Genomic DNA, 27259 nt, shown 5'->3' on the forward strand with positions numbered 1-27259 from the left:
AAAGACTCAGATGTGCAGCATTTTAGGTGGCTGCATTACCCCTCTTTCATCCTCCTGCACCCCAAAATAAGTCTTCTTAAGATTCTCTAAGAAAGGAGAGAAAGGCTACTGGTTATTAACTCAGTGTCTACCATATGCTTCTCCCCTGAAAAAAAAAAAAAAAAAAAAAAAAAAAAAAAAAAAGAAGCTAGATCTTTGAAAGGGAGTTGGTGTGGATCTGAATACATAGGTACATACCTGGTAGAAGGCTGGATAGTGGGGAAAATTCACCCTTGTTTCACCATAAATAACCAAGTAAATATAATGTTTCCATTAATATTTTTAAAATAATTAAACAGCAATTAACAAATATTTCAAGTGCATTTTATACGTGTATGTATCAAGGTATGATAATAAAAAATAGTGAATACTGCTGCTCATAACATCAAGACGTTGTGTTTTTTGATCTTGATGGAATCACACAACGGTGAACTCTGAATTTTATAAGGGCTTATTAGAGCATTTAAGAAATGATGTGAGTAGAAAATGGCCTGAGAAATGGGCAAATGGTTTCCATCATGACAGCACCCCGTGTCACACATCGCTTCTGGTATACAGCAATTTCTGTCAAATAAAAACATTACAGTGCATCCTCATCCACCTTATTCACTGGATCTGGCACCGTGGGACTTCTAGCTCATCCCCAAAGTTAAAATGACTATGAAAGGTAAACATTTTGAATTGATTCAGGACATTGAGGCAGGCACGACAACACAACTAAAGACACTCATGAAAGAGGACTTCCAGAACTGCTTCAGAAAGTAGCAAGAACGAAGAGAGGGGGAGTATTTTGAGCGGGATTAATGTCAATGTGTCTTTTACTGTAATGATTTTTTAAAATTTAAACAATCACCGTATTTTTTGATCACACATCATATGTAAAATATACTCATATACATACACAGACACACACACAGAAGAAAAGCATGTGGTGGGGTAAGATCATGAAACAGATTTGTAAAGGAAGCCTGCAAACAGCACAGCCACCCTTTTCAAGACTGGATGGTATTGCCCAGGGACATCTTGAGTTGCAGATAAACCTAAAGGGCTGCTTTGCCAATGACCTTGGGAGAGATCAGTGTCCTAGAGTGTAGAATTAATTTACCAACTTCAGCTAGAAGTGAGAGTAAAGAACCTGTGATATATTTTAGGCAATTATAAGACTTAAGAGCTTAGCAATTAAGAATGGAAGTGAATGTATCCAGGGAAATAATAGTTGATACTCAGTGTTTACTATTTGTCAGGCCTGTTATGGCCACTTTACTCTTTAAAAGGCATAACAACCCTACGGGGTGGGTGCTATTTTACTCTACTTTTACCAGTTAGGAAACTGAGATCAGAAAAGGTTAGTAACTTGCCGGTGGGCACTGCCAATCAGTGGCAGGTCCAAGTCACAGCAAGGTGGGCGGCTCACCAGGCTGTGCTCTGAACCACTGTCCCTCCCTCCTCTGGAGGTGCAGCCATCTGATCAGAAGAAAAGATAGAATGACCTGATAGGATCATTAGGATGTTGTTGATGGTGGAAAAATGGAAATGCCTGAAAGTTTTAAAGAAATCCATAAGTATTATTTTAAAAATGATGTCAGAGATGCCAACCAAATACTTACTGCTTTTCTTGGTTGTGGGTCATTTCTATTACAGTTCCAATTGCTACTTTTTAGCCCCATAAATGATAGCTATAAAGGCTGCTTGAAAAACATGCCAGTCCTTGACTTTCATAAAACCAGTTTATGAAGCCACAAAGGAAAAGATGTTTATCCCCAAGGGTTCTTTCAACTCAGTGTCATGTTACAGGAACCAGTTTTGTGTCTAAGCAAAATGTTTTTACCACCAATCTCCAGACAACCCCCACTTACTTGAATTTCTGAATTCAAGACAGAAATTAAACAAGAATATAACACATACCATAATATTGTTTCAATACTTCAGAGTTAAATTCTTCAGAAATGTAGACACTATGACATTAGACATAAAAATCTCAAACAATTTTGAGTCATTGTGAGATCTTTAAACCATAAGCAGTACCAAAAAAGGGCAGTGTGTACCAAACAGGGCACTAGAGGGGGTAATTTGTTCAAAGGAAATTGTCCAGAGATCCACTTCTTGAAAAACTGAGCAGTACAAATGCCTAAGATTGTAACTCATACTTTCTAAATTCAGCTTACTGTCATCAAAGTATCTTCCAAAACTGTTTGCTAAGTGTTAACTGTTAATAACATTTTAAATTCCTAAGTATAAATTATCTTCACTAAAATTACTTCCAAACCTTCGTTTAATAATTCAATCAATTTGCTTTTATTACAGAAGTGAAAAAAATAAAATCACTGGAAGATGATTCTCCCAATTTCCCAATTAGTTAGAATATCTTTTAATTATCTAACAAAACATATTGTTTTGTGTCACTGTTCTAGGTGCTGGAAATACATTGATAAAATATAGTGTGCATCATGAAACTTCACAAAATAACTTTAGAAATTTACATTTTCCTCAATGGTTTATGTGTTGTATTAATATAATTTGAAATATTTTGTATCAAGGAAAGCAAAAAACATTTTCAAAATAGTAGAAAAAGTTCGGCACAATTGGGTTTGGATGAGGTAAGAACAAATCCATGATTTACAATGTCACAAAGACCTCCCAAGGTAGGTATGGGTGTTTGTCAGTAGGGGTCCTGGGTCCCACATGGTGGAGACCTACTACTCTAGACTTACTTCCTGAGAAATCTCATCCATTAATCTGCCCTCAGATACACCGTCTAGATGTTTTTTCTTGGTTCCTGTCCTTGAATATTGAGCTAAGAATTTAGCTTTTATTATTGGGCAGCCCCAAGGTGCTGGTCCCACATGCCTCGACTCATCTCCATTCTGCACCCACACACCAGTTCTACTCAGCTGCACCAAATCTCAGCAATTCTCAGAACACACTCCACACTTTACCACCTCTGGTTTTGATCTCATTGTCCACCTGGGGATGTTTTTCCCTTTCCTCTTCTTTCATTATAAAAGTCTTATTCTAAATCCACTGATTCTGTAAAGCTTCCTCTGGGCAGTTGGTCAGAATGAACAGGTTTCTCCTGCACTCCTACGGCATTTCCAAGTGGACCTCTAGTGTGGTACTTGTTTTATGTCACTTCATATTCCAGTTATCATTAATTTTTGCCCAGCCCAAAAGCAGAACTCCAAATGTCTGAGCTCTGAAACAAGCAACCAAATTCTACATCATTCTTACGTAAAAGACTGTTGGTTACTTACTCACCGCAGGTCAGCCCCAGGCTGGTCTTCCATCCTCCACTTAGTAATGCCATGGGGCTGGGAGTCAAAAAAAAACAACACACCATTTCCCAGCCTCTTTTGTCAATTGGCTTCGTTATTCTGCTCATGATTTTTCTCCTTATATAAACCAATATAGTGAATTATGTTATTTCCTAATAACAAACCATCTTTACATTCCTAGAATAAACTCCCCTTGGATCTGTTAGACTTTACTAATAATTTCTGCATCGACATCCATAAGCAAGATGAAATGACAATTTCCTTTATTTGTGCTGTACTGGATTTGGGTATCTTTGTTATACTCACATGAAAGCTTTCCTTATTTATCTAGGTCCTAGAAAAATTTAAAGTGCATTAGAATTAGTATTCCATTCTGAAGCTCTATGAGTTTGGTGACGTATACCGGTGGTGAACTTAGAGGTTACTCCTTGACAACTATTTCTATAGTAATGAATCTGGTTAAATTTTCTGTATCTTCTGGAATCACAGAATTTTTTCTTTCATCATTTACTTGGCTCTTTAAAATAGCATAGAATTGAAGAGAATTGTCTTTTCTCCAATTCCCTTTATCAGTTTTAAAATATTTTTTCTTGATTTATCTAGTTTATTTTTATACCAAAAAGGCAACATTTAGATTTTCAAAATCTATTTCACTATTTTCTTATTTTTTATCAACTCCCTTATAAAGTCTCTTCTATTTTTCCAAGAACAATATTTAACACATTTATTTTCATTATTCTTGCATTGGAGTCAGTTGAGAGAATGGAAAGCGAGGAAATTATATAGAGATGAGGTTATGAAAACTAGTTTTGCTACAAAAGGAGTTAAAAATGGGTGCATACTTAGAAGGGAACATTAGGTCTTTAAGGCAGGCCTATTTATTTAAATACATACATTAAATACATATTCAAAATAAAACATTTGTTGATGAGAATCATTTGGTTAAAAGGGAAGGAAATTATGGTGCAGAGAAAGGGGTTAATCATAGGAGCAAAGTCCTTGAGTAGACGAGAGTGTAAGTCAACAATTGTGTATTTGGAGAAGTTGTTCCTAAGTGGGTAGCTCATCCTTTTTCACAGGGTCCTGGCAGAAGACATTAACTGTGGAAACATGTATGTGTTCATTGATGGCCCACTTGAGCCATGTGGTCATAAATTAACGGAGTCCAGTTAGCACAGTTGTTTCCCTCTGGTACCTTTTACAGCTTGAGTGTACTTAAGGCATAGGCACAGTAAGAGATTTGGCCTCAATCCAGGGTTGGGGTTCTGCTAAGTAAGAAAGAGAAGGGCACATGCATGAAATTCTGCTTACAATTACATGGGATTCAAGACCATATGTGAACTGTTGGCAAGAGGATTCAAGAACACCGAAATACAGGAGAGCATCCAGGAAGCAGGGGAATGAACTTTTGAAATGCTATTCAGAATTTATATTTGTACCTAACAAACACAATAGTTGAAACTCGCTAGGCAGGACAATGGGGGCTATCTTTCTCATCTTGTACTAGTAATTTCTTCTTGGCTTTTAGGGATGGGATACTATTCACATCTCTGATTTTTCTTCTGTTAGAAGGCATATTTCAATCTCTCAGGGATGCAAGCGTAGTGGGGTTCTTCTTTATTTAAGTTTACAAAATACATGCTTATAGAAAATTAAAACATTATAGAAATATATAAAGCAGATCATGAAAGTTCTCCCTTAATCGCACTCCCTCACTGACAAGCCACTGGTAACAACATGGGGCTACTTCTCCATTATGTTTTAGAGAATTAACAAGTCATTTTACCAAAAAATGCTTGCACAACTTTTCTTACATAAGAGCAAAGTTTGAACATCTTATTAGTCCAGACATTCCTCACTCTTAATTGATAGAAATAAACTGCATGAAGGTACCACAATCTATTAAACCAGTCCCTTATTGATAGGACATCTGGGCTAGTTTTAACTATTAAACCACAAAGGTGAAATGAACTTGCTTGTGTACACTTACCGGATTATTCCTATTAGGCAGTTTCCTAGAAATTTCATTTCTAATGAAGTTAGCAAGAGTTCAAGCACTTTCAATATACTCTGGAAAACTATCCACCTAAAGGTTGTAACAATTATACTCCCACCTAACAGCATGCAAGATGGGACGTATATAATTTGGAAATTCTTATTGAAAATTATGATGCAACTTTTTATTTTGAAAAAAAAGAATTTAAATCCGTTGTTCTTGTAACCATATTTTCTAACTACAGAAAGTTTGACAAATCTTGACTGATGGGGAATGAGGATCTCATGGGCAGGGTTTACAGAATTCATTTACCAGAAGGAGGCATAGATATTAGAAACACTTTTCTATAGTTTTCATGAAAGACTACAGCCCTTGCTACAGCTTCAAATACTTCTACTGGTATCTCCAGCTATTTCTCTAGGTTTTGATACCTATCCTGGCATCCTACTTCTTGTGAAATAAAATCCAAACTCAAAACATGACATTTCCCAACCACCAACCAGTTGTAGTCACTCAACTGCAGCACACAATATTTTGCTCCTAGAACACACCACACTTTCACATGTCTGGTTTCATTCACTTTATGCCTCCTCTTAGAATAGCCTTTTCCTTCTCTGCCCTCTCAAGGCTCAGCTCAAATACCACTTACTGTATTAAGTCTTCCACAATCCTCCCAGGAGACACTAATAGTCTTTTCCTCTGTGCTACACCAGATTCTATAGTAAGCTACTAAACTGGAAGTCTTGGAGGACAGACACATTTTATTTGTCTATTTCCGGAACAGTATCTAGTGCAGAACTTTGCAGGACAGGCACTCAAATACTGTTTGTGGAACAAACATATATAAGATGAGACTTCAAATCCTTTAATCCCAAATTATCAGTCACAGATAACTAGTTTTCAAAGATTAAAAAAAAAACCTGACTGCTCCCCTCATAACACGTACTATTATAGCAAGCAGTTCTGTAAGTTAAAAAAAAAAGGTATCTTTTAATAAAAATTGACAAAATATTCTATTTTTGGAATAGTTATATTCAACAAACCTGCATATGCTTCACATCTGCATCTTACTTCCTGGGATCTCACATTGTTTATTTTAGAAATAAAAACCAAAGGGGAGGGGGGCAGTTTATTGTAGAATACGAAGCAGCAATGATTCAAGCATGTGAGTTTCCACTTTATATCCCTAGCCAGAGCACAAAACGACTGGATATCCTTATCAATGCCAAACTAAAAACAAAAAAACAAAACAAAAAAAAAAAAAAAAAAAAAAAAAAGAAAGGAACCACCAAGACGACAATGTCACATTAAAATCTCTTTCTCTTGATAATTTCTGGCTTCCAGCTGACTGGATGAGTTTCTTCTGTCTAAAAATAGAAAAGTAAATAAGAAAACAAAGTATTATTAGTTTGCTTCATAACTTCTTTCTAACAAAAATAAGGTATCTATTCTAAATTGTATTACTTGATCTTCTATAGCTAGCAGTTATTTAACAATTTTAGGAACAATAGGTAAAACTTTTAGCATTATTTGAATCTAATAAAGGATGAATGGGTTCACAAATTCAGTTTATGGTTTTTCATCTCAAATAAAACTGCTATTTAAATATTCTAGTAACACCAAAGCTGTTGCTTTTAGAATTACTGTTCATTGCAATCTATTTATTTGCTGTTTTTCTTAGTGCAAGATTTTCCCAGTAACTATAATAAGGAAAGCTGGAATAAAATTAAAACAATCTATGGATTCGCCAGCATCAATGAAATCAATACAGAAACCTATGAGCAGATATTACTCAAGATGATAAATACTTTAATACTATAAAGATTATTTTCCCTTATGAGAATTTCAGTACTTTAAAATGAGAAAACACTTGCAAAATTGGTATGGCTGATTTGTTCTACTTTAAAATGTATGTGACATGGAGAACTTACTGCTGTATCATCCTCTCTGTACACTTTGATGGTTTTATCAGCTTCAGCTGTTAGTAACCGACTTTCAGACTGATCAAAAGCACAAGCAAATATTCCTGATTCACTGTCCAAAGACCCAGGCTGCACAGCTGCATGAACTCTCTGGAAATTGTAGCCAGTTCTCCAGTCCCAAAGATGCATAGTGCCATTGTCAGCTTAAAGGGAAAGATCTAGTTAAACTTGGTATCCTTTCAACAACTCAGCTTGAAAAACAATTAAACACCATCCATTATACAAGCACCATACAATTACTACAGTTATAAAGATATACAAAGCACAGGCACTCAAGCTTCTCTGAACATTGGTTTGTCCACCTTCATTTGTGCTTAATTCAGAATTATAGATCTCAATAAGCACCACAAAATGACATCTGATTCCAGAATACACAACCAAACTTTAGGCAATCCCCAGCATAAATCTCTAACTTAGATTTATCATGTGGCAACTCAAAGAAGGTTGAACTATGAAATATGCTACATATATTATGAATAAGCATGAATACACATATAAACATTCAAATACACATTAATTAGGCAAGTTCTGCAATAATACTTAGGTGTGATGGCTTAGATATTTTACAAATGTTTATTCATTCACTAGAAGAAAAAGTGACAGACTAAAATACATTTATCACAAGAATCTTATTTTACCTCCAGATACAAGCACTCCATCAGAATTTACTGTCAATGTATTAATAATAGCATTATGACCAGAAAGATTTTGAATGAAACTTCCATCAGGGAATTTCCACTGTTTTATGTTATCTGGAGAACCAGATGCAAATGTGTAACTGAAATAAGATTAAAAACAATTAATGACAAAGTAAACATGTTAAATAAAATGGTAGCATTAAAGAAGCTTATTATAGTTGTATTTTGCATGTGTATTCACTGATCTATGTAGTTTTAGCAAAATATTATTATCACACCAAGAGGTAAAAATATCAAAACATTGGTTCCAAGTTAAATAAAATTTTCAAATTATTTTAAATGTATTTTAAGACCCAGATTAATGTTTTATTCTCCTCTCATTTCCCCAGTGCGCTATACTGAGCTAGGGCAATAAATGTGCAAACTTCACATAAAGAGCAAAGGGTTGTACAACTATTTTGGAGAGAGTGAAGAAGAAAGGGAAGGCAAGAAGATAACAGAAGGAGAGAAAAGGAAAGAAACAGAAGAGAACGGTCGAGAAAGAGAAGGAGGGAGAAGAAGAGAGTGAAGAAGACTGGTGAAGGGAGAAAGCGCAGGAGAGAGAATAAGGGTAAGAGAGAGAGGAAGGGAGAGAGAGGAGAGGGAGGAGAGAAAAGACATGAATGCAACCAGAAAAAAGTCAGGGTGATGTGACAAAACAGTAGCTTGGGATACGATGCTCCCGTCTGTGGGTACCCTGACCATAATGCTCACAGTTTCTATTTTTCCCCCCATGTATATCAACTCCCCCCTTAAGAATTAAGCTGTTCTATGTATATCTCAGTGTACAATAACACTTATGTCCAAAACATTAAATCTAGCTACTATTAGCTTCTATTTACATGCAGTTCTTAACCATGGTTTATTCATATTGTCTCACTTGACATTATCATTTTTTATCATGTAGAAAACTTTCATCGTCTCATATAGGGCACGAAGAAAAATACTACACAGGGAAAATAAAAAGAAATGCATGTTCATGAATGGTATAGGCCTGCAAATGACGGTGTCTTAAATGTCTACCACAGTAGTACTAATGCTGGTATTTCTGTACTATACTAAGAATTAAAGAAAAAAGAGAAATTAGGAAAATACACTTACTGTCTTGGATGTAACACCACAGCCCTGACTGATTTCTTATGATTTGTTAATGTAACTCTTGTTTTTCCAGCCACCAAATCCCATAATCGTATTGTAGTGTCGTGGCTTCCTATAATGAAAATACAAACACGTTCCCAAAACACAGATCAAGAATACAAAAGTTAAGTACAATAAAACATGAAGTGTTCTTCCATAAACACGTATATGCTAAATGAAAGTCATATCAACTGTTGGCTAATTGCTTTGTCCTTACAAAATTTTAGGTTGGTTTTAAATTTAATTCTTAAAAAATGTAATAAATGCTTGATGCACTGTTAACAGCTACAACAAATGCAAATAACAAATAAAACAAACAGAGAGGAAAAAGGAAGCAACTCAAATGATTTTTCAGTTAATAAAATATGTCAAGGTAAAAAAATATACATCAAGGAATTATTTTCTAGTCTTAAAGATCCATTATTACTAACATTATTTTAAGCAAAACAAGATTCAAAAAAGTTCTAACGGTTATTGTTCTCAGGGTATCTTGTCTTCGAACTCTAATTTCCTAGACCAGTAATTTTGATCCTATGAAACAATATTTACTTCATCTAACATCTCCATTTCCTAGTCAGATACTACATGATACTATCTATGACATATTCTATGATGTAAGAAGTATGAGATAAAATTAATCGAATGAAATGTTACGATAAATTTCAAATGCACACAGAAACACTGTGTACACAACATGAGTCATAGTAAACATGAAAAACATGTGTAATCATAATGCATTCTGACATGAATATATTGTAAACTTGAAAAGTATGGATCGTACCAGTAATAATTTGTGGTTCTGCAGCTTGACATCTCACTGTAGCAACTGCATTTGTATGTCCAGATAACGTGTGTACACTGGCTTTAGTTCTCACATCCCAAATCTATAAAAACACAATAGACATACTGTCAAAGAGAACAGGTATTTGTATCTCAGGCAGGTAACTGAATAAACTTGGGCGGGGAATTTACTGCACAACTGTGCCTGAATGTAATGAATAAAGCGCCTTTGGTGAAAGGTAATCTCTAAGCTGGCTGGGGAATGTAGATAGGAGACAGCTGACAAAACAAAGCTGAAAGATCGGGCACTGAAAGTCTAAGAATGGGTATAATGGAACTACTGAATGGAACAGCTAATGGACAATAGTTGTGGTGACAGAATGGAATGTGAGAGTGTCACATTTCAGGGGCAGGGCATTCCCAATAATAAACATGGTGAGGCCACAGAACTAAAGAGGAAGGTGGAACAATATACAAGTCAAGAAACTGAGGGACCAGGTTACTGGTGGGTCAAGGTAACTATCTTTCTCTATCAAACAATAAATACATGACTCCTATACCAAATATGCATACTATAAGGTGTAACAATATTTACAGAAAAACACAAAGCTCTATTCCATTTACCCGTGCAGTAGAATCTCGACTACAGGTTACCAGCACATCAATTGTTGGGTGCAAATCCAAACCATACACTGCACTTAGATGTCCATGATAGTGCCTTATAACCTACAAGTAAAGCAGGAAAGTTAAAATCTCTCTTAGAAAAACAGTGGCTAACCGGGCTCAAATATATGGTGATGAGTGGTGGTGAACACACAATGTGATATATAAATGGTGTATTATAGAATTGGAAACTTGAAACCTATGTAATTTTACTAACCATTGTCACCCCAATAAATTTTAATTAAAAAAAAAAAGAAAGAAACACAGTGGCACGTTTTAAATCCTTAAATCCAAGCTTACCTTATTATATTCCAGATCCCAGCATTTGACTTGTTTGTCTTCCCCACAGGAGAACAGGTATGGGCTCCTCGAGCTTACTATCACACCACGCACTGTACTGATGTGCCCAGTTAATGACAGTTTTAGCTTGCCACTAGCCAAGTCCCAGATCTGCAACCGAAGAATATTTAATTTCCATTCTTGTTGATTATCCCAAAGTTTTAGAATCTTGATGTTAAAATTAAGTTTCCAAAGAGAGATATAAACATATAAAAAAATTTTCATCTGCAAAACAACCCCCCAACCACCAAAAAATAAAAGCAGGGTCAAAAGAGAATTAAAAGGCATGCTCAAACTTGGAAAATATTTGTAAGAGATGATAAAAGATTAACTTTCTAAAGGATATTATTGGCAACAAAAGTATGAATACCATGGTATTAAATTAGCCAAGGATGGCAACAACTTAAAAAACCCCTGTGGAAACAGCCTCAGTGTCCATTAATGGATGAATGGATAAAAACATGTGGCATATATACATATAATGGAATATTATCCAGACATAAAGAACAAAATCTTGCCATTTGCAACAACATTGATGGACATGAGGGCATTACGTTAAGTAAAATAAGTCAGAGATGGAAAGACAAAAAAAAAAAAAAAAAAGATCTCACTGCATAATCTCACTTATATGTGGAACGTAAAAAACAAAAAACAAAACAAAACCCTGGAAACCAAGCTCATAGATACAAAGAATACATTGATGGTTGCCAGAAGCCAGGGGTAAAATGGGTAGAGAGTCAAAGGGTACAAACTTCCAGTTATAAACTAATAAGTTATGGGGATGTAACTCATGCCTTGCAACTATCATTAATAATACTGTATTGTGTATTTGAAAGCTAAGAGAGATCTTAAAAATTTTTATGACAAGAAAAAAAATTGTGTAGCTGCGCAGTGATGGATGTTAACTAGACTTACTGTGATCATTTCACAATATATATAAATATCAAATCACTGTGTTGTACACCTGAAACTGACCTAAATATATGTCAATTATAACTGGAAAAAAATTTAAAAACCTTAAAAGTATTTATAAGATTATCAAAGATAATATATAAGATTATTTATAAGATTATCAAAAACTACCTCACTAAAATTTCGTGTATATATACTTTTTAAAAGATTAGATACCCATTCTTGCTTTTCATATTAGTAGATACTTTTAAAGATACACAATCGATAGGCTAAAAAGAATCCTTTCATATGCTGCAAGTATCAATGCACCATTTTAGAAAATAATTTATACTTTGGCTGCCAAATTCAAATATGTCTGACCCATTATTCCATTTCTGGGAATCAATCATAAAATAATTTAAAAGACAGAAAAAGCTTCAGGTACAAAGGTTAATTACAGCATTATTTGTGATAGTGAAAGTCAGGAAACTAAAAACTTCAGTCTCCAATAATAGAAAAATAGGTTATAAAATATCTAATGACATAATACCATGGAATCATTTAAAAAGATGTTTGATTTTTTTCACAGGGATATATAATACCTTTGATACAATGTTAAGTGAAAAAAAGCAGGGTTCAAAATTACATACCAGGCATGATTTTTAAAAGATACATATTTATACACACAGGAAAAAAGGTCAGAAGAAAATGCCCTCATACACATCCACAGAAATAAATACTAGAAAGAAATTCAAATATCCGACAGTGGTAGGATTACATATGGGTCTATGTTCTTTTCTATTTCTCTATATTTTCCACATTTTTTTTACAGATGAACATGCTTCAGTTTTATAACCAGAGAGGAAAAAACTTAAATATCAATTGGTAGGTAGTCAGCATGCAGTGTTTGAAAAAAAAAAAAAAAAACCCGTTTAAATATCACTTTCAAACAGATATTTATTAACTGGTACAGATAATAAATTTTACTGCATAATCAAGTCTCAGAAATCAGAGGAGCTACAAGAGCGATCCCCACTAGAAGAAATAACTTAAAACAGATGAACTATACATGGCAAACACAAAGTCAGGTTTATTTTTTTCTTCCCTCTTTATTACCTTTATAGTTCTGTCAGCAGATCCAGTAACAAACCACTGATTTCCAGGTTCCACAGCAATACATCGAACCCAACCAAGATGCCCACTGATCACCTGTATTAAAAAAAGGGTAGAATGGCATTACCTGATATCAAACTATACAAAGCTATAGTAATCAAAACAGCATGATACTGGCATAAAGATAAACACACAGATCAGTGGAACAGAATACAGATCCCAGAAATAAACCCATGCCTGTATGGTCATTTAATCTATGACAAAGGAGGCAACAATCCGCACTAGGGTAAAGACAGTTTATTTAATAGATGGTGTTGGGAAAACTGGATAGATACATGCAAAAAAAAAAAAAAAATCAAAGTGGACCACCTTCGTTATCCACATAAAAGAATAAACTCAAAATGGATTAAAGACTTAGCTGTAAGACCAAAACCATACAACTCTTAGAAAAAAACACAGGCAGTAAAAGTAAACTCTCTGACATTGCTCTTAGTAATATTTTTTTCTGATATATCTCCTTGGGTAAGGGAAACAAAAGAAAAAATTAAAAAATGGGACTACATCAAACCAAAAAATTTTTGTACAGCCAAGGAAACCATCAACAAAACTCAAAGACAACCTACTGAATTGGAGAAGGTATTTCCCAATGATGCATCTGATACAGAGTTAATATCCAAAATTTATTTAAAAACTCATATAACTCAACACCAACAAAACAAACAACCCAATTAAAAAATGGGCAGAGGACCTGAATAGACGTTTCTCTAAATAAGACATACAGATGACCAACAGACATATGAAAAAATGCTCAACATCACTAATCATCAAAGAAATGCAAATAAAAACCACAATGAGAGAGATATAAATGAGACTGAAGACCCCAAGAATCTTAGTGACTTACTCAGGGACATAGTAGTTTGTAAACCTGTCATTCAAATTTACTTCCTGAACTTCCATTCCAAGGCTCTTCCCATTATTATGACTTTTTTAAAAAAAAAAAAAAACTAAAGACAAAACTAAGATAAATGTTCCATTGATTTCAACTAAATGATAGAAAAATAATCTCTCAGGAATTAAAGAAGATACAAATAGGTGGAAACATATACCATGTTCATGGATAGGAAGAATTAATATAGTTAAAATGTCCACATACTGCCTAAGGCAATATATAGATTCAACGCAATTCCTATCAAACTACCAAGGACATATTTCACAGAAACATAACATATAATCCTAAAATTTATATGGAATCATAGAAGACCCTCGATAGCCTTGGCAATCTTGAGAAATAAGAATAAAGTGAAAAGGTATCATGATACCTGACATCAAATTATACTACAAGGCTTCAGTAATCAAAACAGCATGATACTGTCATAAAAACAGACACATAGATCTACGGAACAGAATAGAAAGCCCAGAAATAAATCCATGCCTATATGGTTATTTAATCTATGACAATGGAAGCAAGAATTTACACTGGGGTAAAGACAGTCTATTCAATAAATGGTGCTGGGAAACCTGGACAGACACATGCAAAAAAAAATGAAGCTGGACCACCTCCTTACACCATATACAAGAATGAATTTGAAATGGATTAAAGCCTTAAACGTAAGATCTGAAACCATAAAACTCCTAGAAGAAATTATAGGAAGAAAGTTCATAGACATTACCCGGAGTAATTATTTTTACTCATATAACCCCTCGGGCAAGGGAAGAGAAGAAATAAACATATGGGATTACATCAAACTAAAAAGTTTTTTCACAGCACTGGAAACCATCAATATAACAAAAAGAGATCCTACTGAATGGAAGAAGATATTTGTCAATGATATATTGGATAAGGGGTTAATATCCAAAATTTACAAAAAACTCATTCAACTCAACACCAAAAAAGAAACAAATAACCCAATTAAAAAATGGGCAGAGGACATGAAGAGACATTTTTCTAAAGAGGACATACAGATGGCAAACAAACATAAGAAAAAATGTTCAACCTCACTAATCATTAGAGAAATGCAAATAAAAACCACAATGAGATACCACCTCACCCCAGTGAAAATGGCTATCATCAATATATCAACAAACAAGTGCTGGTGCGGATGTGGAGAAAAGGGAAAGTTTGTGCACTGTTGGTGAGATTGCAGATTGGTGCAGCCACTATGGAAATTAGTATGGAGGTTTCTCAAAAAAATGGAAATGGAACTACCTTATGACCCAGCAATTCCACTCTATCCAGAGAAGTCCAAAACACTAATTCAAAAAATTTTATGCACCCCTATGTTTATTGCAGCACTATTCACAATAGCCAAGACATGGAAATATCCGAAATGTCCATCGGTAGATGATTGGATTAAGAAAATATGGTACATTTATACAATGGAGTATTACTCGGCCATAAAGAAGAATGAAATCTTACCATTTGCAACGATATGGATAGACCTAGAGAACATTATGCTAAGTGAAATAAGTCAGACGGAGAAAGACAAATACCTTACGATCGCACTTATATGCGGAGTCTAAAGAATAGAATAAATGAACAAACTAATCAGAAACAGTTTCAGAGATACAGAGGAAAAACTGAGGGTTGCCAGATGCGGGGGGTGGGGATAAGGGGGAAGGTGAGGGGATTAAAAAGCACAATCAGTAACCACAAGATTGCCATGGGGATACGAAAGTCAGTTTGGCCAATATAATCAATCATGTCGTAAAGATTTTGTAAGGTATCCAACGGACACATATCTTACTAGAGAGACCACTTTAGGGATGGTGTAGATGTCCGATAACTGTGCTGTACACCTGAAGCTGAATAATAATGAATGTCAACTATAATCATATATATATGTATTTGTGTATCTATCTACATATATATATTCACAAGAAGTGGAGTACAGCATAAGGAATAGAGACAGTGGAAATGTAATGGCTGTATGCGGTATCAGAGAGGTAGCAGATTGGGGAAGGGGGATTATCACTTTGTGAGGGGTATAAATGATAAATGTCTAACTATTACATTGTTTTGTACATTTGAAACTAATTAAAAAACAAAAGCAAAAAAAAGTTGGAAGTGTACTTTAAACAGAATTTTATATCATGCTTTTTATCTTTATATTATAATTGGGAAAACAATATATATGCCTTTTAATTAAAAATAAAATTTGTGAAAAAGCAAAAAAAAAAGAAAAAGAATCTCTCATGACTTCTTATGAAAGCCTAATTGAAATAACCAAATTATCTGCTGATTTATTTACTCTTTTTCATTGAGTAAATACAACTGAGAAGAATCTTCTAAAATGGGTAAATTATTCTTAAGAATTGTTTTAGGTGTAAATATCAGATAGAATTTTTAATCCATTCTATTCCTTTCAGCTACCACAACTTAGTTATCCAGATTTACGTGCAAAATAAACAGCATAATGTCATCAATTTGAATAAGTTTCTATATTCTCACAAACAATGTAGGAGTGATATCATAAATATCAATAACCAATAAAAAACTGGTATTAATATCCCAATTTTTGGTCTGTCTCTGTTTTTGAGAAAACCACACTTAAAAGACTCCAAGTTTGGGGAAGGTCATGACTTTTTGCTTGTTTCTGTTAACCATCCCATAGCTTATAATTTTAGTAATGACTTACAAATTATTTCTAAATATGAATTACCACGTTGGTTAAGAATATCCCACCTTTGGGCAGAGGACCTAAATGGATATTTCTTCAAAGAGGACAGAGAGACAGCAAATAGACTTATGAAAAGATGCTCAACATCATTAATCATTAGAGAAATACAAATTAAAACCACAATATTACTTCACACCTGTCAGAATGAGTATCAAAAACAAGAAACATCAAGCATTGGCAAGGATGTGGAGAAAAGGGAACCCTGTGCACTGTTAGTGGGATTGCAAATTGGTGCAGCCACTATGGAAAATGGTTTAGAGGTTCTTCAAAAAATTAAAAATAGAACTACCATATGACCCAGCAATTCCACTTCTGGGTATTTATCTGAAGAAATCCAAAACACTAATTTGGAAAGATATATGCACCCCTATGTTCACTGCAGCATTATTTATAATAGCCAAGATATGGAAGCAACCTAAGTGCCTATCAATAGACGGATGGATAAAGAAGATGTGATACATATATACAATGGACAATTAGCCATTAAGAAAATGAAATCAAATCTTACCACTGGTAAGACAACATAGATGGACCTAAAGCATATTATGCTAAGTGAAATAAGTCAGAAAAAGACAAATATCATATGATCTCACTTATATGTGGAATCTAAAGAACAAAATAAACAACAAAAAAACCAAAACAGAAACAGACTTATAGATACACAGAACAAACTGATGGTTAACAGATTGGAAGAGGGTTATGGGGCTGGGTGAAAAAGGTGAAGGGATTAAGAAGTACAAATTGGTGGTACTTACAAAATAGTCAGGGGATGTAAAGTAAAGCATAATAACTATGTATAGTGCCAGGTGGGTACCAGACTAACCGGACAGATCACTTCATAAATTATACAAATGTCTAACTACTATGCTGTACACTTGAAACTAACATAATAGTGAATATCAACTGTAATTGAAAAATAAAAAAATAAATTTAAAAAGGTGGGATGGGCAGACATGTAACTTTAGGTCATTCAAGTCCAACTCTTTACACATAAGTTAAAGTTGAATTGCCCCTCTCACATCTTCAAATAATAAGATTACAAGATTATTGTATTTGATGATTAGATCAATTAGATTAGACAATTAGATCTATTTGACAATTAGATTTTAAAGTATTAAACTACCTTTAATCCGTGAATGAATACACAAATTGTGGTGTATATACACAATGGAACACTGCTATTCAGCAATAAAAAAGGAATGTATTAATACTGGCAACAACCTGGATGAATCTCAAAGGCATTAAGCTGAATGAAGGAAGTCAGTCTCAAAAGTTACATGGTGAATGATTCCATTTATACAACAAAATTGAAAAGATACAACTACAGTGATGGGAAACAAATCAATAGTTGCCACGTTTGCAGAAGGGAACAGCTATAAAAAAAATAGCATGGGAGTGTTTTTTAAGTCAACGCAACTTCTATTTCCTGTAATAGTGATTACCCAAACCTACATATGTATATATTGATTAGATCTGTACCAAAAGAAAATCTCTTCTACTGAAAAGTAAAATTTAACATATATATTAAATTATGTGCAGCTGTACTTTTTCTACTACATACATTTTATTTTGAATCTGGAACATTTGAATCATTTCAATTTACTATAATTGACAAGATGATCAGTAGGGCCGAAGAAATGTCCTAATATATTGGTTTTCCCTCTCGGCCTCCACATTAAATAGCTCACTTTCTTAAATTTATTTCGTCTGTTCTTCACATTCAGTAGCCTTCTATCAATATTTTATACAAAATACAAGCACAGCTTTTATTTAAAGAAGTCTTCTTCCCAAGATCTTTTCAGATAGTGCCTAAGCCCCTTCTCCCATTCCACCTCAGATCACTTTATCAATTCTCATATTCACCCCTTTTCCTCCTTATTCTATTACTCAGATCATCAACTGGAAAGCAGTGATCGTGTTTCATGTAGTGGAATAATATACAGATTCACTCACCCTGTAGAGTTTCCATGGTGGGTGCCACTGGGGTTTTGGCATTGTAGGGGCTTTTTTAGCCATCAGTGCAGAGTTCTTGGCATTACCACCCTCCATAACAGCCTGGAGATGGAACAGATCACACTATTATTAACTTTTTGGGTTACCAATTCAAAAATGGAAATTCAAAGGGATTTATGAAAGTGTTTTGCCTTATACAAAAAGCAAAGGACAGCAAAAAATGTTTGCATAATTAGAAAATGAATCTAAAACTTCTGAACAGAACAATATTTTCTGTACGTTATTTTTAACAAGCAATTAAAAATCTCAGAGAGGTAGAACACTAAAGTTAAGCACATACCACTGTGCATGAGTTGGAAACCCAGCTCTGCCAATTACTACTAGCTGATTGACCTTCGGTAAAAATTATGTAACCTCTGTGCCTCGTTTTTAAACTAAGAGTGCCTACCTCCTACAGTTATTATGAAGATGAACAATAGTAAAACGCTCTATGTAAGGTCCTATTATTATTCAAGTGACTAAGCAGATTAATGCCACTGCCTTTCATTGTCGTATTTTAACATCATTAATTTAATATTACAAAAGAATGACTAATAATTCCTTTATCTTCCCCCAAAATATCTCGATACTAGTTTAAAAGGTATTCTAGATGATATGTGATCTACTGTCAGCATCCATCTAAAAATTACCTAAACCCATAAAGTTTCTACCCTTAAGAAGTTAACATTACTTCCTCCTAAGGAGGCAGAAAACCTGGGCAGAGAGACTTGTGAATGGAGGCTAAAAAAGAAATGTGAGAGGACTACAAATTCATTTACTCCATAAAGCCAAATCAACTGCGAAATTGAAAAAATAAAGCCTACACTTATTTCAAGTGACAGCGTATTTTCAATTATTCTTTCTCTATTTCACCAATAACAATAGCTGCTGCCATTTACTTATAAAAACTTATGTGTTTCTAAATGTTCATTTATATAACACTAGTTGTATAGCCCATGAAATTAAAATACTAACAGCGTTCAATTCCAACTGTATAAATCAACTTAAGAGTTTAATTTTAAGGTTTTATACCTGAAACATACTAATACAAATTTCAGAATATCATGCCTTATATTTTTAATAGTGGATAACAAAGAGCAGCATCACATTATCTTCATCATAATAAATATTATGTACAATATGTAAGCAGACACAGAATTAACAGAATTTTAATCTAAAAATCATGTCAATTCACTAGCAACTTAAAATTTAGGGCTATGAAATAGTAACAATTAGCTCAGACTGCTGTTGAACAATTCCAAAACATGTTCATTTAATATTTAAGGGAAGACTCTTGCGATGAAGGGAAATAAGGCCACCTGTTCCAAAAGGTAAAACCTGCAGCGTGATTTGACACAGGGAAACCTACCGAAGTCATTCCTACAGGCTGCGAACGGTCAGAGGCCCCAGGAAGTCGGTATTCACCTCCAGCAGGTGCACTGCGGTTTGGGTCAACCCTGAAGCAAAAAACATCACATCTCAGTATGTAATGTCTTCATTCATGTGTTCTGGAGAACAAACTTTATATGTTAAATTTCTGTAAGCACTGATAAAGACAAATGTCATGTAATAAACAATTATAAAAAGACAAATTTAAAAATAAGAAAAAAATGTGAACAGTGAATTATGCTTTCAAAATCATCATAATTAGATAATATTTGATGAGCATATTACATACCTGGCCTGAGAAGAAGGTAATGCCACAGCTAAGGACTGCGCAGCTGATTCACTTGGCATTCTTTGGATCTTAGTATCTGCTGTTAAAGCAACCCCTGTTAAAAAAAATAAAAAAATAAAAAACAAACAAAAAATGCATAATTCCTTTTAGTGGCTCTCTTTATTTTCATTTGCATGCATTTAAAATAAACCACTGGAGGAAAATATAGCAAAAAGGTGATTATCTCCTGGTGGTGACATTACAAGAACTGATTATGTTTTGCATGTCTTTTGTCACTAACATTTTTACAACAAATATTGCTTAACAACACGTTAACTCAAATTTGATTTAATCACAAGCAGCCTGATATTAACAAAGCACAAGATATTGAAGTAAAATTTCTATACTCTTGGGATATTACCGTTATACATAAAAATTAAGCAGTTCCCCAAACATTAACAGACTGTTTCAAAGAATAAATGTAAATTACTACAAGAAGCACTGATTCGCCTAGACTTTCAATATGGTGAATTCTGTCCTCTAAAATAGATGTACGAAGCTTTTTATCCTCTACTCATTATACTGACCACTCCATCTGCGTGCCAATTCCTCTACACACACACCCAGGTAACATTTCTATCCCACCTGCTTCTATACTAACACTTCTAGCATCACTTTTACAAGCTTAGTGACATTTACATGTCTGTCTAAACCTCCAAATAATAAGCTTGTCTTACCTTGGGGCAGTCTTATTGACTATAAATTCCTAGCACGGTGCCTGAAAAAATACAGGTCCTCATGAATGTTTGCCCACTGAATGCATGTGACACTAAGTATTCGCTAATTATCATCTAAAAAGCTGGATGTCGGGCTATTAAGCTTATCTTGTATTTTACAGGCAATGGGAATCATATTATTAGTTTATTCATGGAAATACATGTGATAATAAGACATTTTCAATATGTAACAGCTCACTTACCAGGTCCAGGTGGATAGGGATGTGTACCCGTCACCAAATATTCAACTTCTTGTCCTTAAAAAATACAAGAGAAATTCATCAATGGCAAAATTTATCTTATGTACCATACTAGTATCATTTCTTTTAATGAATTAAGTACTTTTAAATTATCAACTGGATTTCTAAAATTTTCATAACTAAACCCAAGCTTCAAAAATGAAGCTGATCATTTTTGTTTTGATTCTGAAGACCATGTACATAGTGATTTCCTTGACCATTTGCTGACATGATGTCAAGAAAACTTGTGCATTTGCTACATAACAATCGTGCGTAGAGGTCACCCTATAAAGTAATAATCCACTCTGATTTTTCTGTTAAGCAAATGGTTTCCCTGTGGAATCTTGAATTATTTTTACTCACTACAATTTCAGTATTTAATATCATCTTTCTGAATTATAGCCTAAAGAGATAGATGGTCTCCCCACAAATTAGGAATTTTTCCACTGTAACCATCTCCATATCCTAAGTTTCTGCCACCATTATACTACCACTTTTATTTTTACTTCCTGTAAGACTAAAACCCACCGAACAATACGTATCTCACTCACTATTCCAATGAGGAAATCCAGACTTCCATCATAATACTAGTGGTGTTAAAATACGGTATGGCTCTAATTAGTCTTCCACCAAGAGGGGCACTAATAAAATGTTTCATTTATTTTTAAAAATTCACGTGTAAGTCATGGCATTTCTGACAATGCCACACTCACCTTGATTGGCAGGGTACTGTTTATGACCATATGAATCCGATGCATTCTGAGGCCCCTTCTCTTTAAAATTTTCTTTCGAAGTAGGCATATGCAACACAGGACCATACTCATTCCTCAGCTTGATTGCCATTTTTCGTTTGTGACTATTTAAAAAAGTTATAAACAAAAGAATGTGTTTTTCAGTACTTCAAATATAGTCACCAAAATAAATACATTCACAGATAGACAGGAAACAAGTACTTAAATAGCTTAAGTTTGCCTAATTATGTAGAAAAAGTTTCTATGAAGATTTTAAACATTTTAAAAAACTCAAAATTTCCAAGTACATTTCCACACTTTTATTCACAACCCACCACACAGCATCAAGTCTAAGAAATATTTTAGTTTGTTAACCGATAAATATAAAACCTTTCATGATGAGTTATGAAGGGTCTAACTGATTTTAAAATATATAGAAACAAATATATCTTTTTAAAAAAACCTCAGAATCAATACTTTCCTTCAAATGTCTAAATACAAAAATATAGTAAAAGCTTCTACAATAACGTTTACTAGATATTTCGAAGAAGATTAGAAATGACTGAAGTACTTAATTAGCTCAATATTATAAAAAGAAATGCACTTATTATATTGTTTTCAAGAATAGCCTACTTTACAAATTAAATATAAATGCTTGTTTGAGGAATTAAGTAGACTTTCAAAGAAGGATGAAGAACAAAGAAGGAACACTGCACTTAATGCAATCCTAGACTGGAGCTGGAGATGTAGAACCAAAAATATGCCACCACTCAAAAATCTTCATCATACTAACGAGAAAAGATGGGAGTAGAAGTACTGGCCAGGTACAATTTCAGCTCAGCAAGGCTCTGAGAGCAGCGGGAGGGAAGCTGAAAGCACATACAAAGTGATTGATTATAAAATAAAATACCTAAATGGGACTCTCCTAATTACTGGGTATTTGTAAAATGCAATTAATTAATTAATTAACTAATTAATGTAAAAGGCCAAAAAAAAGTTAAATCAGCTTAAGTTACTCCACTCATTACTGAATAGATATGCTGTAAGTGTTAGTGTTATTCACTAAACTGTAAAGGTCCCCCTTTCCCTGTTCTCTTCCCCCAATTTTAGGAGTTTAAATATTCTAGCCATTGAAAAGGAACTATACCTACCTCTCTTCATCCAAAGGCACAGGTTTTCCATTATCAGCTACAAACATGTCATGGGTCCTCTTCAACGACCTGAACACAAGTGTATGCACAGAATGTTTCTGTACTTCCTAGAAAGAAAGAGTGTAATTACATATCTAGCCACAGACTACACATAGCACACCTAAATTAAAGTCCAATTGTCATTACGTTGCGTGTTTAAATATGTCAAATACTGTGCACCACCCACCGCAGCTACCTGCAGCAAGCTACAGCGGTCAAGTTCAGAGAAGAGGAGGAAGCTCCCCTTTTTTGCTAGAACCCCCAGGATACCAACTGAGTTATACCTGAGGTTAGTCATTTACTCAATCAAAGTTTACTGAGCTACTATGTGTCTGGTAGGTCTTGTGTCTGGTCGGTACTGGGCTGGAAGCTAACAACGGAACGACAAAAAGACGGTCCCAGTCGCTGTGCTCACGATGGAACAGACACATTTAAATAAGACTAAGCAAAACAAAACTAAGCAAAATAACTCCGCATTTTGATAAGTCCCGTGAAGAAAAGAAGCAAGGGGCTGCGAGAGTGGCGCAAAAACTTAGGGGCCTTATGCAAGATCTCTGAGGTGCTCGTTAAGCAGAAAGGGGGTCAGCCTCGCACCGAAAAGCGGTGCGAACGACCCGGGCAGGAAGACACCACCACGCACAGAGGTTCTCGGTAACGGAGCACACGCCAGGAGGGGCAGAACCACTGTGGATATTGGCCGAGAGGGCGACTTATGCTGCAAGATGAGGTTGCCAGGGTAGACACGGTCCAGATCTAGTGAGGGCGGGTTTGTTTTTTTTTTAAAGACCATTACAGAAGTCTGTATTTTTGTGCTAGCAGCATAGGGCCAGTAAAGGGTTTTAAGTAAGAGAAGCAGGACCAACTTACATTTTTAAATAGATTAGATTGTGTGCGTGCGTGTGTGTGAGAGACAGAGAGGGAGAGAGAGATGGAGGGGACCGGCTGGGAACCACCGCAAGTGTCGAGACGAAGGACGAGGTTGGTCTGCATGCCCGCGAAGGCAGGGGGTGAGAAAAGACGGACAAGGCTTGCTAACAGGATGGTTGTCCAAGCGAGGGACGGACGCACACATTCCAGAACGGCCCGTTTCCCTGGGGAAGACTAAGACCCGAGACCAGGTCCACCCGACAGCGCCCCGCGGGCGGCGAGCACGGCGGGCGCGCGGCGACGGACGCGCCGCCTCAGGGCAGCGCCCAGCTCCGGGGCCCGGGGCCCAGTACGGACGGGAGGCGTCATCTTCGGCTTCCCGCGCCGACGGAACCTCCACTTCGTGCTCTCATCCCCGGAAAAGCCTCTCTCCCCCTGGACACCTAAAGAGACGACCTGGCCTCGGCCGAACAGCCTCCCCTGGCAGCTTCCCCTCTGCCCCGACTCCCCTCGATGCCCCGTGCCTGTCGCCAGAGGAGAACAGTCCAGTCGCAAACTACTCCTCAGTACCAGATGTCACTTTACCTCCACCATGATGCGGCCGCGTCTTTCACCGCTCTGGCAGGAAAGACACTAATCCCCGACAGAGAACCCGCCGCCACCACCACCGCAGCCTCTTCCGGAATCCGGCGCCCTGACGCCGGATGTGACGCAGCTGCGCACGGGGCGCGCGGGCCGCCCGCGGGCTTCCGGGGCTGGCGGCGCCGGCCTGTGTCCCCTCCCGGCCGCCGCGGGGGCCGAGTCCCGCGTCTGCGGGGCGGAGGCTCCGGGAACACGTGTTTTGCGAGGTATACAGAAACATTGATGGAATCGGACATTTTCAAACTTGAATAGACAAACATTTCCCTGGCTCTGCGTATGCCTTAACCATAATCAGTGCCACTGGTCTTGTCCCCAGAGCATCTTGCATATACTTTGAGGAGGGGCTGTGCAATCTGTCAAAAGTATGGCAGTGTGAATTGATCATCCCATTGAGAAACGTGTTCATTTAAATTAGTTAAACACCTTCAAGTCATACTTGAAAATGCAGTCACCTCTGAATTGGAGGGGAAGGTTTGCCTAAGAACTGATTTTCCCTAACAGTGGTCACTGATGTTAGGGCTTGCAAGGACATATCGTAATTACAAAATACACACTGTACTAGGGACACTAAATCCTGTAACTGTAAAGACTAATAGCTATACAAAAGAACATGATTTTAAATGGCAATAAAATTATAGAAGTATAAGCACGATTCTACTATGTCTATGGCAAGATAGTAACTGTCGATTTGGGTCTGTTCGCCTGTTCGTTAATATTCCTGAAAAGAATTGTAAGCCCGGACTCATAAAATAACATTGTAATGATTGAGGTAGATTGGACGAGATTATGCTCCTTTTGGAAAGCTCTCTCACATTTACAGAATTATATTATCCACTTGAACTTTTAGCTAGAGCTCCGTGACCCTATGACTAGCTCAGGGACCCAAGAATGACCTATATGTAGTACGTACATTTTGTGTTTATGTAAGAACCTGAATTTCGTTCTGGTGAAGGGATCTATAGGTTTCTTCGGATTCACAAAATGACCCACGACCCAGAAAAGGTTAAGAAGCCCTGTCCCGGTTGACACCCGGAGCTGCCTTATTTGAGCAGTAGGGGTCGCTGTTGCTCTTCATACGGATAAGAGGAGTTTCCTTACACCAAGGCACGGGAGACAATGCAAGTTATCGTTTCTTTTGGAATTCCTGAGATCAGAAACGGAAAAAGAATACTTGGACATTTCTATCAGGAGTTTGGCTTTTAGTTGTTTATTACAATGATAAGAATGGACCCAAATGCTGAGGTAGTATTTTCAGGTGCTTTCTGGTAACACAGTTGAGAGGAAAGCTTTTGGGACTACAGGAGACAAGGAGGGAGTCATTCTTCCACTTAGTGCCTGGGAAGGCCTGGTACATAATTAAGCTACACTGTCAGTTATATACATCTTAGTAAGGTGTGTGTGTGTGTGTGTGACGGGAAGAATGTGTTTTTTGTCACAGTTTCACTTTCCTCTATGAAGTCACATCCTATGTCACAAAAACAAGTGTCAAAAGTGAACATGATCATGACTCATAATTTATCTTTATTTGTGTTTCCATTTTTGCAAAAATATGTCAGTGTTTATGCTGACAAAGTAAAAATTGCAGTGCGGCACTTGCAGTTATCTTAGCTGAGTCCATATACCACCATATTCTATGGTAATATTTGTTTATCTGTATTTCCCAACAGACATATGGAGTGAGTATAGTGTGATATTCACTATTACACACCCAGCATCTAGTTGACTTGCAATTTATATGCTTTCAATATTGGTTGAATGATTGAGTAAGGAAGATGTTAAGTTTTAGACACTTAGATATGGAGTTGGAAGGCAATGAGACCTAAATTTTGATGTGGGGTTGCAGATAGTAAATCTATAGGAAGGATATTGTGTGTGTGAGTGTGTGTGTGTGTGTGTGTGTGTGTGTGTGTGTGTAATGTGCTCACCCTTGAAAAGATGCTACTATTTCAACAACCATTAATTTAATCTTAACCCTTTTCTATGTGTAAGGCAGAGAATTGCTTGTATGAAGAGTACAGTCTGTCTTTCTAATCATAGTAAATTTTAAGAAAAGGAATTATTTTTTACTATATTTAAGTTAGTGCCAAATTTTGTTTCGTGTATTTCAAATTTAATTCTGATATTAACTTAAATGATACTAATTTATTTGTAAAAACATACGATTTGCAAAAATGGATTTATTTGGCAGAAAAACTTCCTGACATCAATAATTAAGAGGATTAAAGCATATTGATTATATGCATATTTTACTATTATAATTTAGACATTTTTAGGCTTTCTTTTAAAATACTACCAAAAGTCAGTGTCATGTTTATAGATTAACATTAAAAACATTCTAATTAGCCAGCCACAAAACTAGAATTCCTGTTATCACCATTAGTATCCACACATTTTTGTCCTCAAAGTACTAGTCATGCAATTGGATGACAGAAAAAATAAGTGGTGTAAAATAAGAAATAATGAAGCAAAGCTATCTTTATTTGTGTATGGTATGATTTTATGCCTAAAAAAAAAATAAGAAATCAACTGGAGAAACTATTGGAAACAATAAGAAAATTCACTAAAATATAATATCTGAGTACAAAAATAGTATTAAAAA

General features: G+C 35.6%; 1 protein-coding gene across 5 annotated transcripts; it reads right to left on the reverse strand.

Moving 5' to 3' along the window:
• Window positions 1–4155: 4155 nt before the first annotated feature.
• On the reverse strand, window positions 4156–24727 carry PLRG1 (pleiotropic regulator 1; the record flags this gene model as incomplete). Of its 5 annotated transcripts, none has more annotated exons than XR_013995077.1 (16): window positions 24604–24727; window positions 23113–23219; window positions 21944–22086; window positions 21195–21248; window positions 20237–20330; window positions 19928–20015; window positions 18520–18621; window positions 12893–12985; window positions 10847–10996; window positions 10508–10609; window positions 9885–9987; window positions 9068–9176; window positions 7928–8067; window positions 7239–7432; window positions 6351–6674; window positions 4156–4576 (listed from the first exon to the last, which is right to left on the reverse strand). XR_013995077.1 is itself a non-coding variant. In XM_081075985.1 (16 exons), the coding sequence occupies exons 4-16, from the start codon at window positions 22071–22073 to the stop codon at window positions 6615–6617; spliced, it is 1419 nt and encodes a 472-aa protein (XP_080932111.1). In that variant the 5' UTR covers window positions 22074–22086; window positions 22755–22830; window positions 23113–23219; window positions 24604–24727. The 5 variants fall into 5 exon arrangements, 3 of the variants coding, with proteins under 3 accessions (XP_080932111.1, XP_080932110.1, XP_080932109.1); XR_013995078.1 differs by having other exon boundaries at window positions 4177–4579; XM_081075985.1 differs by lacking the exon at window positions 4156–4576 and adding an exon at window positions 22755–22830 and having other exon boundaries at window positions 4907–6674.
• Between the last annotated feature and the right edge of the window lie 2532 nt (window positions 24728–27259).

This window comes from Rhinolophus hipposideros, assembly GCF_964194185.1.
Source record: "Rhinolophus hipposideros genome assembly, chromosome: 16".
NCBI classification, from domain to species: domain Eukaryota; kingdom Metazoa; phylum Chordata; class Mammalia; order Chiroptera; family Rhinolophidae; genus Rhinolophus; species Rhinolophus hipposideros.